Raw genomic sequence first — 18,700 nt, 5'->3', positions numbered from 1 at the left:
GAATTGAGGGCCATATACAACGGCCTTCAACAAGCGGAGAATCTTCTTCGCGACCTACCGATTCTGATTCAATCGGACAACGTCGCAGCCGTGGCTCATGTAAACCGCCAAGGCGGAACAAGGAGCAGAGTGGCAATGACGGAAGCCACCAGGATTCTTCGCTGGGTGGAAAATCACGTAAGCGCTCTGTCAGCGCTCTTCATTCCGGGAGTGGACAACTGGGAAGCAGACTTCCTCAGCAGACACTATCTCCATCCAGGAGAGTGGGGACTTCATCAAGAAGTTTTTACAGAGATAACAAGTCGGTGGGGAATTCCTCACATAGACATGATGGCGTCACACCTCAACAAGAAGCTTCAGAGGTATTGTGCCAGGTCAGGAGACCCTCAGGCAGTAGCGGTGGACGCTCTGGTGACACCTTGGGTGTTTCAGTCGTTCTATGTGTTCCCCCCTCTTCCTCTCATCTCAGAAATATTGAGAATCATAAGACAAAAACGAGTGAAAACAATACTCATTGTTCCAGATTGGCCTCGAAGGGCCTGGTATTCATATCTTCAGGAGATGCTCACAGAAGATCCATGGCCTCTTCCTCCCAGGGAGGACCTGTTACAACAGGGGCCCTGCGTGTTCCAAGACTTACCGCGGTTACGTTTGACGGCATGGCGGTTGAACACCGAATCCTAGCTGGGAAAGGTATTCCGGAGGAAGTCATCCCTACTCTGATAAAGGCTAGGAAGGAGGTGACGGCAAAACATTATCACCGTATCTGAAGGAAGTATGTTTCTTGGTGTGAAGCCAAGAATGCTCCTGCGGAAGATTTCCATCTGGGCCGTTTTCGCCACTTTCTACAGACAGGAGTGGATATGGGCCTAAAATTAGGCTCCATTAAAGTACAGATTTCGGCCCTGTCTATTTTCTTTCAGAAAGAATTGGCTTCTCTCCCAGAAGTCCAGACTTTTGTAAAGGGAGTGCTGCACATCCAACCTCCTTTTGTGCCCCCAGTGGCACCTTGGGACCTTAACGTGGTGTTACGGTTCCTGAAGTCTCACTGGTTGGAACCTCTTCAAACAGTTGAATTGAAATTTCTCACTTGGAAGGTGGTCATGTTGTTGGCCTTGGCATCTGCTAGGCGGGTGTCCGAATTGGCGGCCTTGTCTCACAAGAGCCCCTATTTGACTTTCCATGTGGATAGAGCAGAGTTGAGGACTCGTCCTCAATTTTTGCCTAAGGTGGTTTCTTCATTTCATATGAACCAACCTATTGTGGTGCCTGTGGCTACGGGTGACTTGGAAGATTCAAAGTCCCTGGATGTAGTCAGGGCCTTAAAAAAATCTCTTTAGCCAGGACGGCTTGGGTTAGGAAAACAGAAGCACTGTTTGTCCTGTATGCAGCCAGCAAAGTTGGCGCTCCTGCTTCGAAGCAGACTATTGCTCGCTGGATCTGTAACACGATTCAGCAGGCTCATTCTACGGCAGGATTGCCGTTAGCAAATTCGGTAAAGGCACATTCCACTAGGAAGGTGGGCTCTTCTTGGGCGGCTGCCCGAGGCATCCCGGCTTTACAGCTTTGCCGAGCAGCTACCTGGTCAGGATCAAACACTTTTGCAAAGTTTTATAAGTTTGATACCCTGGCTGATGAGGACCTTGCGTTTGCTCAGTCGGTGCTGCAGAGTCGTCCGCACTCTCCCGCCCGGTCTGGAGCTTTGGTATAAACCCCATGGTCCTTACGGAGTCCCCAGCATCCTCTAGGACATAAGAGAAAATAAGATTTTAAACCTACCGGTAAATCTTTTTCTCCTAGTCCGTAGAGGATGCTGGGCGCCCGTCCCGGTGCGGACAAAATCTGCAAGGCTTTTATATAGTTGTTGCTTACATAAGGGTTATGTTACAGTTGAGATCAGTCCTTCGCTGATACTGTTTTTGTTCATACTGTTAACTGGCTGCGTATAGTCCAGGTTATACGGTGTGGATGGTGTGGGCTGGTATGAATCTTGCCCTTAGATTAACAAAATCCTTTCCTCGTATTGTCCATCTCCTCTGGGCACAGTTTCTCTAACTGAGGTCTGGAGGAGGGGCATAGAGGGAGGAGCCAGTGCACACCCATTCTAAAGTTCTTTGTAGTGCCCATGTCTCCTGCGGAGCCCGTCTATACCCCCATGGTCCTTACGGAGTCCCCAGCATCCTCTACGAACTAGGAGAAAAAGATTTACCGGTAGGTTTAAAATCTTATTTTGTTGGTGTTATTTAAGTGACCTTTAGTATTTTCTTATAATAATTATTATTATAATTTTTTTTTTTTTAGGTTGGGTGCCTGTGGAAAATGGCAATAAACAGTATTGCTGGCATTCAAGTGCTGTAAACTATGAATTAGGTGTAGGAATAATACTAAAACGCCATCCAGAAGATCCTGGAGCCTTGTTAATCTACCTTGGGTATTTGTGTGAACTTCTTGAACAAACTCTGGAACTCATTGGTACCAATATTAATGGAAACCCTTATGGTAAGTATACGATCAAATTTTCTTACTTTTGATTTATAAGTAGTTCATAAATCATTGTGGCAGAAGAGTTGTCCTGCATCCAGATGACACTCCCAAATTGTTTTGTAACCTGTCTGGATGCCTTGTGTGGGAACACAAACTGGGATGTCAGTGTCAACCTGAACTTTAGCCCAGGCTATTGTGACATGCGACATCAGGGACCCTCTCTACCTGAACATTTCAAGTTGCTTATCTACAGCGCATGAGCCGGTTGGATCCAGGTATTCTCTTTTTGTCTAGAGACATGAGTATCTGCTGACAAGGGTTTTCCAGATTCTAAAATGGTCTGGCTTTTCCTTCCTAGAGGAGTGTGAGTTGACAAGAAGCAGATTTGGTCCATGCCGTCCTTCAAACACTAGAGATTAAGGGCATTGAGGATTCAGATTCCAGACATTTCATTTTTTCGGATGAAAAAAAGGTATTTTTGTCCTTGCCTTTTTCTCTGGATTTTTCTCTGAAGCCATGAAGGACACTGGGATGAGATCACTAAATGACCAAATGGTTAATTTTTCTTTCCCAGCAGCACAGACTCCCTCCCCCTGAGCACTGATTGGCCATGTTTGATAACAAGCCCAAGGACAGTGAGACGTAGAGGAGGGGGAAACTAACACACACTACATCTGAGGGAGTAGGTAGAAGCAAACAAGAAGTAATGCAAGCCGGAGCATCCGTGTGGGCGGCCAGTGTCCCCTATGTATTCAGATAAAAGGATTTTAACAGGTATGGACAAAGATCCACATTTCTTTAGTCAGCCATGGGCGGACACTATAATGAGAATACTGTGGGATGTCCTAAAGCTGTCTCCTCAATGGAGGGAATGTTCCTGTGCTGCTTCTAACACACTACAACCAAAATTCGCACCTGATGAGGCAATAGGTGTCAAATTAGTAGAACCTGATGAAAGTATGGGCAGAGGACCATGTGGCAGCTTTGCAGAGAATCCCCAACCGCCTTGGTTAATTGGGCACAAACTGAGGCAGGAACTGGATGATTCATGATGTAATAAGAGGGGTCAACATCTGCTAAGGCGCATGGTGTGTAAAAGTTGACCATGCTCTGCTGATTCCATAGCTGAAGAGTTCCAAACTTCCACTGGCATTAATGTACTATAAGCACAAAACCTGTGCAACAGGAACTAAAGGAATGGGTTTCCATGGCCGAGCAGCTGCATGCAAGCCTCACATCACAAAGTCCAATGCCATGTGTATGATGGAGTTGTGTAAAGCACACCAACGCCGGACTGTGGAGCAATGGAATCATGTTCTGTGGACTGACTAATCATGCTCCTCTGACAGTAAGATGGGAGAGTATGGGAATTGGTGGATGCCGAGAGAACATTGATTGATGCCAACTGTGAAGTTTGGTGGAGGGATAATGGTATGGGGCTGTTTTCAGAGTTTGGGCTTGGCCCCTTATCTCCAGTAAAGTGCAATCTTAATGCTTCAACATACCTGTTGGTGTAATGGTCAGGTGTCCAAATAATTTTGTCCATATAGTGTATCTACAAAGATAAAGAAAGAGGGTCTTTGTGAGGATTGCTTTGCAGATACACGACACGACAGCTCTTCTGCCGCGCCCGTCCTTCTAAACTGGCATGGGCATCTACTCTATCACAGGCTATGCTCCAATTAGATATACATTGGCAGCAGCTTATTTACAGCCCGTTACTGGAGGTCATTCTCTACCAGCACAAACAATAGTAGCTGAACCTGCTTGGGTCCAAGGCCTCTTAGTCAGTTCAGGGCGTCTTGCATGTATCCACCTCATTACAACACATGCTGCAACACCAGTCCGAGAATAAAGCTGTTTGATGGGATAGCTCTACTCCACATCACTCGGGATGACTCTGAGTCTTCTGAACATGAGGGGCCTTATCTGTTATCTTTGAAGTGGAGACCTTCTCTATCCCAGAGGATGCTCAGTGTCTGGTAGATGTTGACGCTTTAGTTAAAGCAGTCAAGTCTGTTCTACTTCCTACTGATTCTGATAAGACCTCTCCACAGGAGGTGGCACTGTTTAAGAATAAATAGCCAAATGCTGCAATAGTCCCTTCTTCACAATTGGAGGACCTCCTAGCTGAGGCTTGGCTGCTCCCTAATAAATCTTCTAATCTCGGCACATTTTGAGCTTTTATCCTCTACCATCGACTGATGAGGCTAAATGGGGAACTTCACCCCCTGTGGATGCTCATATTGCTAGGCTTGTAAGGGCTACCACCTTGCCTATGATGGTAAGTCCTGAATAAATTTATAATATTTGTCAGTTTTAGGGATGCATTTGGGCCCCCTAGGTTGGTGTGGCCTGGCTGCTTTGGGGCATCACATTGTAATACTTTTAATCTAGTACTTTTCTTTACCACCTAATTATTTTTGTAACTATGTAACACCTTTTAACATTTAAATGTATAACTTCTCACGAAAATGTAACACTCTTAACACATGGCTTCTGCTTCTTATGTAACACCTCTTAACAATTGCACACTTATTAACACTTGAACACACTTGAATTACACTAGTGTAATGCCATGTGGCGGTTGGGCTGTGCTGACTTGGGGGGGTCCCATGCCCTGGACTTTAACCTTGGTGTTAAAGAATCACCAGATGAGTCCACCTGGTCATACAAGGTAGACCCATATTTTTGGCAAAAAATTATGCTAAGCACTTCAGTTTTATAGAGTTAATTATAATTATTCATATTAGCAGTACTTAGTGCTATGGCGTGTGCATCTTTTGTCTGTGTGGAACTACAAGTCTCAGCATGATAGCATCTCCTATGTTTGGAATTAGGGTGTGCAGTCCAAGGTTCCTGCCTCATCTATTCTTAATACGGCCTTCCTTAAAGACCTCACTGACAGAAATTTTAGAGAACTTTCTAAAGATTCTCTACACTGATGATTGGGCAGCAGTTCGTTCAGCTCTATCTTCGACTTGGGTCACTAAAGCTCTGGGTTGCTGGGCTGACTCCCTAGAATAGGGTCTCTGTAAGGGCACTAACAGGTCTAATTTGCTATCAAAGGTGGACCTGATTTGGGAAGACAGTGCATTTCCTTGGGAGGCGGCAATTGATTCTAGCCTCCTAATATCTATAAAGTGTCGACTTCCACTGTGGCCACCAGAAGGTCCATTTGGCTTCTATTCTGGAGAGCAGATTTGGATTCCAATAGGGTTCTTGAAGGGTTCACACTGCACACGGGTGCTTTGAGGGTGCTTCCGGAATGTGGGTCTCCCTGTGCTGGAAACAGGTCCCGGGTTAGATGACCCATGTAACACATTTCCACTGAGCCTTACGTAAGTCCTTCCTGTTAAAAAAACAAACAAAAAAAAAAAAAAACCCTGCTCTCTAGGAGGGTTGGCTTCCCGGATCACTGGACTTGGGTTGAGCGTTTTCACTAACAAAAATCCTGGGTTCACATGCAATATCCTGGGATTTTCAAGTCAGTGGAAAAGGGGTATTAGAAGAGTTTTGGTACTGGGGACTCTGTTCTACTCCTTCCATTAGGAGAGAGTTGTGCTCAGAACTAAACCTTTTAGCCCAAACTGGTCCCAAAATCCCATCTAAATAAGGACATTGTAATCCTTGCCTTTGATTAGGATAAGCCCAATGTTATAAAGCTGTATGTTTAAGGACATTTTGGACCTATGTCCATAGGGTGAGCAATTTTTTTGCAGGACTAATTTTCTCTTTGTTCTTTGCACTTTGAACATGAGAGGTTGGCCAGCATTTAAACAGACCATTGGGCGGTAGTTTGCTTCAACAATTCACATGGGGGGACACTGGTAGGTAAACCTATCCCTGAAAATATGAGAGCACATTCTACCAATCAGTGGATGCATCTTGGTCAGCACAGAGCCTCCACTGCAGAGCTGTCCAAGGTAGCTAGTTGGTCTTTGGTGCATGCTTTCCTATTATGCATGCACGTAGAGTGCTGCGTTTCTCAAATTCTAGTCAACCGTTCTTAGGTAGATTAGAATGGGAGATAGTGACAGGACACCTTCCCTTTACGCTCTTTGTTCTAGTTAATGTTTGTTTTCTTTCAGTGTTGTTATTAGAATTGTTCTTTCATTGCCATCTTGTACTATATTTTTGGTTTCGATTGATTTGTTAGAGAGGGAGGAGCTTGCACTTTTGGAGGTAAATTTCAAAGTATCCAAGCTCCTTTCTCAAACAATCCCCTATATGTTTAGTTTATATTTTTTTTTTTTGCAAAAATGAACATAAATAGCAAAAAATAAAAAGTTTATTGTTGTGGTGGCATTTTTTTAAATGACTTACCGTGAAGTAGTCATGTGATCCTGCTGGTCACTATACCGATGCTGGAATCCCAAGTGCTGGACAGCTCGACAGTCGGAATGCCGACTAACAGGGTCTATTCCACGACACCCATACAGTGGGAACAGAACCTGCAGCGAGCCCGAAAGTGACTTCGCTGTGCTTGCATCCCCCCCTGCCAGCATTCTGGAGACCAGGATCGCGGGGTTGGTATTGTGACCTCCGGGATCTCAAATGCTGGTCTCCCAATACCAACCCGACTTACCAACTAATTCTGTATAAACATTGGCAACCATACAAAAGTATCAGCAGTGAACAAATACCACCACCATACAGATGGTATTGTATTTGGGGTCCTTCTATACTTTAGTTACTCCTATCAACTCCTACTCTAACAACCGTCACTATTATTATTTTTCGAAGTTCATGCCAGATACTGCATCTCTTCCAACCTATTAACCTTTGAGTAGCTGTCATTTAGAGTCACCATGTTCTTACCTACAAATTCCTTGACAACATTGCTTGCTGGTTTTTCAATTTTGTTTTTTTCTCTTCAGATCTTCCTTCCATCATCTTAGGTGACTAGAATACTCACTCAATCTGGTCTTCAGTCTCCTTTTTGATATTTATTATTTACAGCAGTTCCCCATTCCCCCTCTATGACCATCACCTTCTCTATTATAACTTATCCCTCACTCCTTCTCTGCCTCCCAAGGTAACCAACATTAAGCATAACATTGAGGATATCGACACTGTATCCTGATCCTACCTGCTCGATTCACTTATTTCCCCTATTGTCTTCCTCTCCAGCCCTGAACATGCCATTTTCTTATACAATGCCTCACTTACTTCTGCTGTTGACTCTATTGCTCCAGTGATCGCTACTCACTTTCACAGATCCACACCTTAACACAGTCACACCAGACACCTGCAAAAGTGTTTACAAACCACTGAGAAGCACAGCGGGGGAGAGATGTCTGCTGAGCCGTCTCTACTAGGCCGCTCAGCACATATCTCTGGGGAAACCTCCCTGTCAGTACGGCCCTTTACTGGTATCTGTGAATGGGTGTCGCAATACATTTCCTGGCTTTCCTGTGTATTAACACACTGTTTGCTGCAAAGAAGAGAGGAGACTGCGGCTCCTACCCTGGTTGCGTGTAAAAACTGTTATCCTAAGATTTTGTGCAGTATGGTTTGTGTTTGAGATGTCATGTTCCTTTAAAACATACTTTCCCTCATTCTGTTCAGAGTTTAGCCCAAACCTCTGTGACGTTTCAACAATTGTTACAGGGTGACAGAACTATGACTAAGGGGGATAGGCATGTAGCGCCTTCAATATAATCCGCACACATGTCGGACTCTTGAGAAATCAGCTTAACAGGATACAGATGTCTCAGACTCAAAGTGTGCCACAGTTCAGGAGGGTGTCGAAGTCGAAAATATTGCAGTACACATGGCACGTACAAACTACACACAGATGGCCTCCGTGCACGTACTTTCACTGGCTGGGTCCACAGGATTATCCACAGGATAACATTGGGATATTGTCGAGCGACAGCAAAAATGGCACCAACACGGTCACGAGCTTTCTGGCCTCCCAGGATGCATTGGGGCCTTCACTATATAGTCCCGCCCACTGACTCAGTCAGATCCGTTTTTTGCTTGGTGCGGCAGGAGCCGCATGGTCACAGGGCTGCTGTGAAAGCAGCCTCAAGTTTCATTACTTTAAATTTTTATAGACTTACTGTTTTGGTTTTTGAGCGACTTCTCTTAACAGCGTCTTAAACGCATATTAGAAAGAGTCGCTCCAACAACTCCCCACCGGGTCGCAACAACGCTTACCTTCGCGGTACAGTGCTGTCTCGACGGGCGTCTGTGTCTGATGTTCTAGCAGGTCCAGCAGACGTTACCAGGCTGTGTCCGGAGCATGGGGAGACGGTGAGTCTATGGGCTTCCTCTTACTAGAGGGGTCAGGACACAGCTACACTGATTTGGTGGAGACTGCAAACAGTGTGTTGATGCCCCAAACATCTAGAGTGTGACAGCGCTAAGCTCTGGGGATCATAGGCGCCAGGACTAGGTGAGGCCGCGATCCTGGGAGTTTAAGTCAACAGGGGGTTTCAGACGCTCTCCTGGCCGTCCCTCCTCCGAGTTCATGGCCAGTTCCCGCGTGTCTCTCGTTTCATGAACTGAATGACCTCACTTCCGGCTCAGACGCTACCACGAGGGTACTCAGTCGCAGCTTAGACGCTGCGGTTGTGTACACTGGATATAAACCCGCTCAGACCGAGTCGCAGGCCTTTAGTGTCTGCATGCACGTGGAGTCTCTCAGCGTCCGTGTCCGTTGGTTAGCATCCGTGTCCGTTATCAGTTACCAAGAGCGGCAGTGTACACCAGTAGCTTCTGAATCCACTCGGCGTCTTACGAGCGTCTTTGCTTGGATATGGAAGTGTGGTGAGTCTCCCTGTATCCCGCTCTCTGGAGGCAGGGTATACAGTACTAAAAATTCCTTCTACTTCTTAGTGTGCACTGTTAATTTTTAGTACCTATTGCATATGAGACCTGTATATTACTGTGTTTTCTGCATGTTATGTTGAAAAAGAACCAGTTAAACAGAAGAACAATTTTCCTACTTATGTATAAGTTATTATGGAGGTTGTATTCTCATATGACAATGTCTAATGCTTTAACATGTGACTGACTGCTAGTATGTGTGCTGACTTTTCTGTGTAATGTCAGTCCTGTTCTGACCCTCAAATCAGGTGCACTGTGGTCAGATTGATTTCACCTCTATATACTGATTATAGGGTGTGGTTCAGTCACAAAATTGTGTAGTCAATATCAGAAAAAATGTCTGTGAGCGGCAAAAGTGATGAGGAGAATTTGTCAAGCACTCCTACAGCCCTAACATGCTTATCTTGTAAGTCAGGGGTAATTGATATGATTCAATTGGTCACTTATGAGGGTTTGTGTGCAAACTGTTTCGCTTTTCAGCGAAGTAAAAAACAGGAGTTAGTTCAACCTCCAGTAGAGCCACCATGGAATATGTTCGCAAAGACTCTGTCTTCAATAGCGGACAGGTTAGCTCCAGTAGCACCCCCTCAAGGGTTAGGTTACACTATGAACCCATACATGCAGCTCCCTTCCTATGGTTTGGTTCCAGTAGCCTCTACAAGCAACCAAGGGGTAGGTAAGACTAAGACAGATACGTCTGTATGGCAGACTACACAAGAGGATACATCGGATGATGATGCGGAAACAATAGATTCAACTCCGTATGATGATCAGTCGCAGAGCTTTAGTTCAGATGATGTAGCTGAACTCATTAATGCAGTAAAGGCTGTGCTTTCTCTGGAAGAACCAGCCAAGATAGTGTTAAAAGCAAAGGCACCTGTATTCAAACGAACAAAGTCAGTGAAAGCTGAATTTCCAGCGTCAGAGGAGTTGACGGAAATGATGGATGAGTCTTGGGCAGCGCCCGGTAAAAAGTATAAGATTCCTAGGAGATGGGATTCTTATTATCCATTTCCTGCTGGAGATTGTTCGAAGAGAGAAGTTCCTCCAAAAGTAGATGCACATGTTCTGCGACTCGTGCACAAATCTGCTTTGCCACTGTCATCTACCTCTTTGAATGATGTCACAGACAGGAGGGTAGAGAGCCTATTGAAAAATATTTTTTCTCTTGTGGGTGCAGTGGTAAGACCTGCTATGGCTTCGGCCTGGGTAGCAAAGGCAATGGGCGAATGGATAGAGGAACTAGAGAATGACATCCCCTCTCCTACTAGGGAGCAAGAGGATCGTCTTTGCCGTTTAAGACAATCTGCCCAGTATTTAGAAGAAGCAGCCATTGATGTAGGCACTGTTGCTTCTAAAGCTTCAGCCCTGGCAGTAGTCGCTCGCAGAGCAGTCTGGCTACGGGCCTGGAAGGCAGATGCGGAGTCCAAGAAGGAATTGGAAGCATTGCCTTTCGTGGGTAATATATTATTTGGAAAACCTTTATCGGATATCCTAGAGTCAGAGGCTGAATCGAAGAAGGTCAGATTTCCGGCTACCTACAACCCTAAGTCCAAGGGTTTAAAATTTCGCTCATTTCGCTGGCAAGGCAAAGCGAAAGGTAAAGAGGAGCCTAAACAACCCCAGTTTAAATCCAGGGGTAGGAAGCAGTGGGCTAGCAAAAAGCCAGCTTCCAAACCTGAACAGAAGCCCTCAGCCTGAAGAGACGGGCCTCCGCCTGGAGGATTCCAGGGTTGGGGGCCGACTCCTGCAATTTGCACACACATGGCAACAGTCAACAACAGATGCCTGGGTGCAGAAGGTAGTATCTCAGGGGTATGGGTTCCCATTCAGGAGGCAGCCTCCTCAAAGATTTTTTTGCACCAGCCCATCTCGTATAGAGTCGAAGGCCAATGCCTTGCAAGAAGCAGTCCAAAAATTACTGCAGTCAGGTGTGATTGTCCCAGTACCTCCATCACAAAAGGGACAGGGGTATTACTCCAATCTGTTTCTAATCCAGAAACCAAATGGGTCATATCGACCAATTCTAAATCTGAAGATGTTGAACAATTACATATGGATCCCGAAGTTCCACATGGAGACGTTACGCTCCATAATGTTGGCTATGGAACCGGGAGACTATATGGTATCTCTGGATGTGCGGGATGCTTACCTACATGTGCCTATAGCACTATCACATCAGTGTTACCTCAGGTTTGCCATCCTCAAGGAACACTTCCAGTTCCAAGCTTTGCCCTTCGGGCTAGCTACAGCACCCAGGGTGTTTACCAAGATCATGGTGGTTATGGCAGCTTGTCTGCGCAAACAAGGGATAAGGATATTCCCATACCTAGACGACCTATTAATCTTAGCACAGTCGCAAGATTTACTGTTGAGCCATCTCCAACAGACGATAGTTTGTTTACAGAGACACGGGTGGCTCATAAATTGGGAGAAGTCGTCCCTGAATCCATCACAGCGGATGGTTCATTTGGGAGCCATATTGGATTCAGACCTACAGAGAGTTCTCTTACCAGAGAAGAAAATAGTCAAGGTGCAGGTCATGGCTCAGGAAGCGTTGCAAGCCCAGACAATGTCAGTCCATGCAGCCATGCGACTGTTGGGTCTGATGGTATCAACGTTCGACATGGTGGAATATGCGCAATTCCACTCCAGACCATTGCAGCGTCTCATTTTGACAAAATGGAACGGAAATCATCAAATAATAAAGAAGCAGATGATAAAGATTCCAGTAAATGTAAAAAGGTCTCTAGCATGGTGGCTACAGACAGACCATTTAAACAAGGGGAGACCCTTTTGGATAAAAGAGTGGCAAGTCCTGACGACAGATGCCAGCCTGCAAGGCTGGGGGGCGGTACTCGGAAGCCTATGGTTCCAGGGAAAATGGACCGCAAGGGAAAGTCGCCTGCCGATAAATCTGTTAGAAATAAGAGCCATTTACTTGGCCCTAGTTCAGGCAAAGGACAATCTACAAGGAAGACCAGTCCAGATCCGCTCAGACAATGCGACGGCAGTAGCATACCTCAATCATCAAGGAGGAACTCACAGCAAGAGTCTGATGGAGGAAGTAACTTCCATTCTAAAATGGGCGGAACTCCATCTCCCGGCATTGTCAGCAGTATTTGTCCCGGGTGTACTAAATTGGGAAGCGGCAAGGGACCCAGGAGCGGTCCTGGTAGACGCACTGTCAGTGGAATGGAGGTTTCAGCTGGCATATCTGTTTCCTCCAATATCTCTGTTACCCAGAGTAGTGAGAAAGATAAAACAGGCAAAAGGAGCAATCATTCTAATAGCTCCAGCTTGGCCAAGAAGGCATTGGTACACAGATCTGTTGAGAATGTCCATGGAAGCACAGATACTGCTCCCTCAACATCCAGATCTGTTAATGCAGGGTCCTTGTTGTCACAGTCATCTGGATCGCCTGTCTTTGACGGCGTGGCTGTTGAAACCTCTATCTTAGAGGCTAAAGGATTTTCAAAGCAGGTAATCCAAACCATGCTTAGAGCAAGAAAGCCTTCTTCGGCCCGTGTATATCATAGAATATGGCAAGCCTATATTCATTGGTGTTCTGGAAAAAATTATAATCCGAGATCTTTTAAAGTAGCTAGAATTTTGGATTTCCTGCAGGCAGGATTGGATAAAGGGTTGAAGGTTGCTTCCTTGAGGGTGCAAGTCTCAGCGTTGACTGTATGGTTTCAGCAGAAGATTGCTGACCTACAGGATGTACGTACTTTTTTCCAAGGAGTAGTACATATTCAACCTCCATTTGTTCCTCCTGCAGCTCCCTGGGATTTGAATTTAGTTCTTAAATTTCTCCAGGGTCCTTTGTTTGAACCACTTGAGAGAGCAGATCTTAAGTGGTTAACGGTTAAAGTTCTTTTTTTTACTGGCAATGGCGTCAGCCAGAAGAGTGTCAGATTTAGGAGCATTATCATGTAAGTCTCCTTTCCTAAGTTTTTTTCCAGACAGAGCAGTTCTCAGAACGAGATCTAGTTATCTTCCAAAGGTGGTGTCAAAGTTTCACCTGAATGAAGAGATTGTAGTCCCAGCTTTTCAGGTATCGGGACTATCTGCGGGAGAAGCGTCGCTGGACGTGGTCCGGTCTTTAAAAATCTACATAGATCGTACTAGTGCCATCAGGAAAACAGATTCCCTCTTCATCCTCTACGGATTCCATAGGAGAGGTTGGCCTGCTAGTAAACAGACGCTGGCGAGATGGCTCCGAATGGTAATATCTGAAGCTTATTCTCATGCAGATCTCCCTATTCCGGCTAATGTCTCTGCACACTCTACACGTAAGGTAGGTCCTTCTTGGGCAGCACAACAGGGTGCATCAGCAGAACAGATATGTAAGGCAGCCACATGGTCTTCCATAAACACATTCATCAGACATTATGCCTTGGATACTTTTGCCTCTCATGACGCAGACTTCGGGCGAAAGGTCCTCCTGTGCAATCAGGAGCGTCCCCACCACTAAAATGGCTTTGGGAATCCCAATGTTATCCTGTGGATAATCCTGTGGACCCAGCCAGGGAAATGAACGTTATGGTAAGAACTTACCGTTGATAACGTGATTTCTCTTATGTCCACAGGTATCCACAGGGATCCCACCCGGACGCATCTGATTTGAGGATCTAGACAAACACTAAAAACCTCTTCCTTCTTGTATGGAAGGGTATGCATGTGTGTTCTTATCGCCTGTACAGGTCTCTACCTAATGTTCCTGCCTATAATCGCTGTGGAAAGAACTGATCTGACTGAGTCAGTGGGCGGGACTATATAGTGGAGGCCCCAATGCATCCTGGGAGGCCAGAAAGCTCGTGACCGTGTTGGTGCCATTTTCGCTGTCGCTCGACAATATCCCAATGTTATCCTGTGGATACCTGTGGACATAAGAGAAATCACGTTATCAACGGTAAGTTCTTACCATAACGTTCATTTTTCTGCCGTGCGTGCACATATTCACAATTTGCGTATGATTGCTCCCGCGGTCCTGCGTATTAGCGCTTGGTATGAGTAATTACGGTAGTATTTGTGATCGCATGGAAAAGCCATAAAAACACATTACATATTTAATCCACATAGTGCACAATGTACACATAGCCCACATGCACCGCACCAGAAATTTTATATTTGTTTAAATGGTACAGCAACAAAGGGATTCACCTTTACAGGATAGGATGGGACAGAACTAGGTTATACGGTGATGTTTGGTATCCAGCTGTAGGGTATTTTAAGAGCAATATTCCTGTGTTGGTTTGCAGAAGATCGCACGCTCCTGCGAATAGTTATGCGCAGGAGCAGAATTTTAATATTAACTGTATTTACTGTACGCCTGATATTCGGCGGGAATCCAGAGGAGAACATCTGCAAGTGCACCTGGACCAGACATTGCCCACCTATTCAAACTGAGCTATGACCCGTCCTGTACTGTAAACGACCATCCATGTGACCAATGGACAAAGAGATTACAGTTCCCATTGTATTAGGTTTTGGACAAATGTATAAAAAGCCAGCTGCAGGCCTGGTCACACTCTCAATCTCTGAAGGTCATCTACCTTGATGACTGAGGACCGGACCGGGAAGCGCAGGCGAACAAATGTATGTACCATTGACTGTAGCCTCTTTTCTGTTATTGTAATTGTATCTTTGTTGTAACCCCCTTTTATCAATTATATGTTGGCGGATCAGATCCCAACTTCCTAAATACAATTGGTGTTGTCTCCTTTTCCCTGCTAGATTTGTAAGTGTATTTCAGACACACGTGAAGCTGCATAGTGCTCACGGCGTGTTGTTGTGTGTGTGTGCACCGCGAGTACTTTGTACGTCCGTCGTGGTGTTAGTACGCAAAGTGCGTATACGGTACAGGATTTTGTACGCTGAGTAATAAGTACGTAGATTAAGGATTGCATACAGCGGCCGCAGCGGCTCGATTTTAAAGTGTATTAAGTGTATTTTTTTAAGTATTGCTTTTAGTCCTGTAAGTAAATCAGCATTTACAATTGGGGGCTCGATCCGGTTTTTCACACACTCAAAGGCTAGCAGATCATAGCAGACTTTAATCTATCAGCAAAGGGTGGAAATACATCTTCAAGTTAAACCTTTTCCTGGTTGCTGGATGCTTAAACTCTATTTGTGTGTTGTTAGATTACATCTGGTCTGCAGAGTTGCTGATAGAACCCGTAGGTAAACAGGAAAATAGCTATTTAAAAATCTATGTAATTTTTTTGGCGCCAAAAGCGTAACAAAGCGTACCAATATTTTGCATACTCCCCCCACATAGTGTTGCCATAGGTTATTAGTCATTTCTAAACCTGTGTGAAATCGGATACATTTGTTTGCTATACAGATAAATTTGAAATAAATGTATTTAAGGGAGTAATTATAAAAACATAAAACGCAGTTCTGGCCCAGTCTTACAGGGTTATACAGAACAAGTGTGAGTTGTGTTTGTGGGCGATTATAGTTTGTATTGCTCACATTTATAGAGATTGTGTGATTTGTTTTATTGCGGATGCACGTTTGTACACGTGGTCCGGACAAAGTACAGGAGAGCGCTTGTGGCGTAAAAGGCACGCTGGTCACGTGTTTACGCAAGGTTGCATAGGAATACGGACGTTAAGTACAAAGCACACGATATTTATTCAGTGAAAGGTGGGATAGTATACATTTAATAAAATAGCACATAACTATCCGATTTCAAAAACAGGTTACCTTAAAAATTTTGTTTACAAACTAAGTGCCTCTGGGGTAAAGCGGTCGACCTAAGGGAGTAAAAATTTTCTCTACAGAAAAGAAAAACAAGGTGTATTTGAGTGAGTGAAAGTGGAGTGAGAGTATTTGAACCCCGGAAATTCGGGTCCCGTGGGTACACCAAGTAAGTGGAGACTTGGTGGCGTGAGGCGGCTGACTCTCACATTAATACAGATAAAGATAATATGCAAATCGTGTGGTGATTTGTAGAGGAGCGTGATATAGAATTGTACAGATGTATAGAAATTGTGAATTGAAGTTTAAAGGTTTTGTATTACGCTCCGGCTGAGGATCGCAGCTTGTATATTCGATTCCAGTGATCGTAGGGCGGATAGGTAACAAGTACCTATACGCTGTGCGATTGGACCGCATGTTTGTGGGTGCGATACATAGCGCAACTTGATACTGCGATTTTACGAAATAGCTCATTAGCGCTGTGTAGAGCATACGCAAGCTTGATTTGTGTAAGTCAAAAAGGGAAGTTTTCGCTGGTCTCTCTCAGGAAAATCTTCAACGGTAGATATTCACTGGAAAAGGTAAGTTACTCCTAAAACTTCCAGTGGCCTCACTGGGTACGCGGTGGTCACTATTGGAGTGAGTCGTGGTACGTCAGCGGAGAAGGAGCGAGTGAAAGCGCTAGGTGTCTTTCACCGTCTATTTGTATTGTGCATTTGGGGATTGCGTTTTATAGGCAAAAAGTCCGCGATGGGATCCAATTGCACAAGCAGTGGGCGTTTGGTAGCTAGGGTTCAGGCTGAAGAGTTGGGACCGAGAAGGTCAGAATTGTGGCTGAGAGGGTCAGCAAGGTTTATTATATGTGAAAAATATGGATCACACATGGAGGCTTTTTGCAATGAGTGGGTATGTATGACTGCGGTAGATAGGGCCTCATTCCTAAAGGTGGGTAGCTTTGAATCAGAGGTGTTAAAGAACATAAGGATTAAAATGTCTGATTAAATCCAGAAAACAAAGGGTCAGACATACAAATTGTTTAAACCTTTGGCAGCAAGAGGGGAAGGTGCTGAAGGAACTGGCTTGCACAGCAAGTTCCAAATCTAGCGGGAAAGCGATTGCGAGCGCACCACCACCACCTCCATATATTGATGGAGAGAAATTGGCTACAAGCAATGGTGCATCAGTAAAAGATAGGAAAGTGATAGATAAATGTGTTAACCCTAACCGTTGCCAGCTGTATCCCATTTTAAATTTTCCCCAGGATTGTGAGCAGGAAGATGAGCCCAGCACGATATCGGCACTCTCTCTAGCAGCCACCATAGAGGACACTCAGGTGGGCAAGGCCCAACCACCAAGAGTCCAACCACCAAGAGTAGTAGCGATGCCCCCCAGCGGAGGGGTGAGTGAGGTTGTGTCCACTGGTAAGTGCGGTACCACACACTATGCAGAGACAATAGCTCCCCGCAGTATAGAATCAAGTCAAAATGATATAGTTGAACTAAATCCTGTCAGGGTGACTGCAGTCCCCAATGGGAGAACTGACACTCAGGGAGTGACTCCCATCAGGAACATTGCCATGCATTGTCCTTGGTCCCGAGCAGAGTTAAGGTCAATTATGTCAGAATTCCCCGATCCCAGAAAAGATCTAATCGGATGCCAGAAATTCGTTAAAGAGTTAGGTAACGCCCACAAATAAAGATTGGCGAACAGTGCTACGGGTGTGTTTACCCTCAAATATTGACATCACGAAATTCATAACGGATTGTAAGTTAGATGCAGAGGTACCTCTCACTGATGAATATAATCAGGAGAATGTACGGCAAATCAACCTGCAATTAGGAGTGTATTTCCCTACTGTTGTTAAATGGAATAAAATCTTCTCCATAAGACAAAAAGAAGGTGAAATGGCATCAGAATATTTCCATCGAGCACTGCAGGAAATAGCTAGATACACTGGGATCGAGGATATTAAGGATAATGCACATCACAGGGAGGTAGCTGTCTTTGTGTTAATGGACGGGTTAAAGGAGGCACTGAGGACAAGGGTGCAAACCTCTCTAACTGGAGGGGTATTTCGGTGGCTGCGTTGAGAGAGTCCGCTGTCGAGCACGATCGGAACATCGGTAAACACGGAGTCGCAAGGGGATAAGCTGATGACGGTGAGTATACAGGCTCTTACAGGAAAGTCCAATCAGCCAAAACCCCAGACCCCTGATGGTAAGTCACGGTCAATAGTATGTTTCTATTCTAATAAGGAAGGACATTTTGCAAGGGACTGTAGGAATAAAGGGACACAACGTATACAGACCCCCTAGACCTGAGTACGAACCACACTACAATTCACATAATTGGGATCAGGGACCATATAGAAGTGATTACGAGCCACATAGAGGGGGAAACAAGGAGGTACCCACCAAGGAGGGACTGGCAGGCCTCCGAAAAATCACAGCTACCCCCTCACATATTGTAGCTGCCAATGCACTGCGGGAGGGTCCCACTACACAATAGGGGTTGGGCCACACCTGTAGTCTGCAGCCAGTGAAGTTGATTGCTAGCCTTGGTAGTGAACCTGAGGTCATGGTTGATGTAGCTGGTTTACCATTACCTTTTCTTGTAGATACAGGGGCGGCCAGGTTAGTGTTGAATTCCACATCAGGAGTAAAAACCACGG

General features: G+C 45.2%; 1 protein-coding gene across 2 annotated transcripts in view; it reads left to right on the top strand.

Annotated features, from left to right (window-relative positions):
- RLIG1 (RNA 5'-phosphate and 3'-OH ligase 1) overlaps positions 1-18,700 on the top strand; it is a 164,048-nt gene that overhangs the window by 123,260 nt on the left and 22,088 nt on the right. For both annotated transcript variants that reach the window (XM_063930502.1, XM_063930501.1), the window contains one exon: positions 2,302-2,499. In XM_063930502.1, coding sequence (XP_063786572.1) covers positions 2,302-2,499 — 198 coding nt within the window. The remainder of the gene's footprint in view (positions 1-2,301; positions 2,500-18,700) is intronic.

This window comes from Pseudophryne corroboree, chromosome 6, assembly GCF_028390025.1.
Source record: "Pseudophryne corroboree isolate aPseCor3 chromosome 6, aPseCor3.hap2, whole genome shotgun sequence".
In the NCBI taxonomy this organism is placed as follows: domain Eukaryota; kingdom Metazoa; phylum Chordata; class Amphibia; order Anura; family Myobatrachidae; genus Pseudophryne; species Pseudophryne corroboree.
Note: the sequence above shows the minus strand (reverse complement) of the source record. Positions and strands in the feature narration are given on the sequence as shown.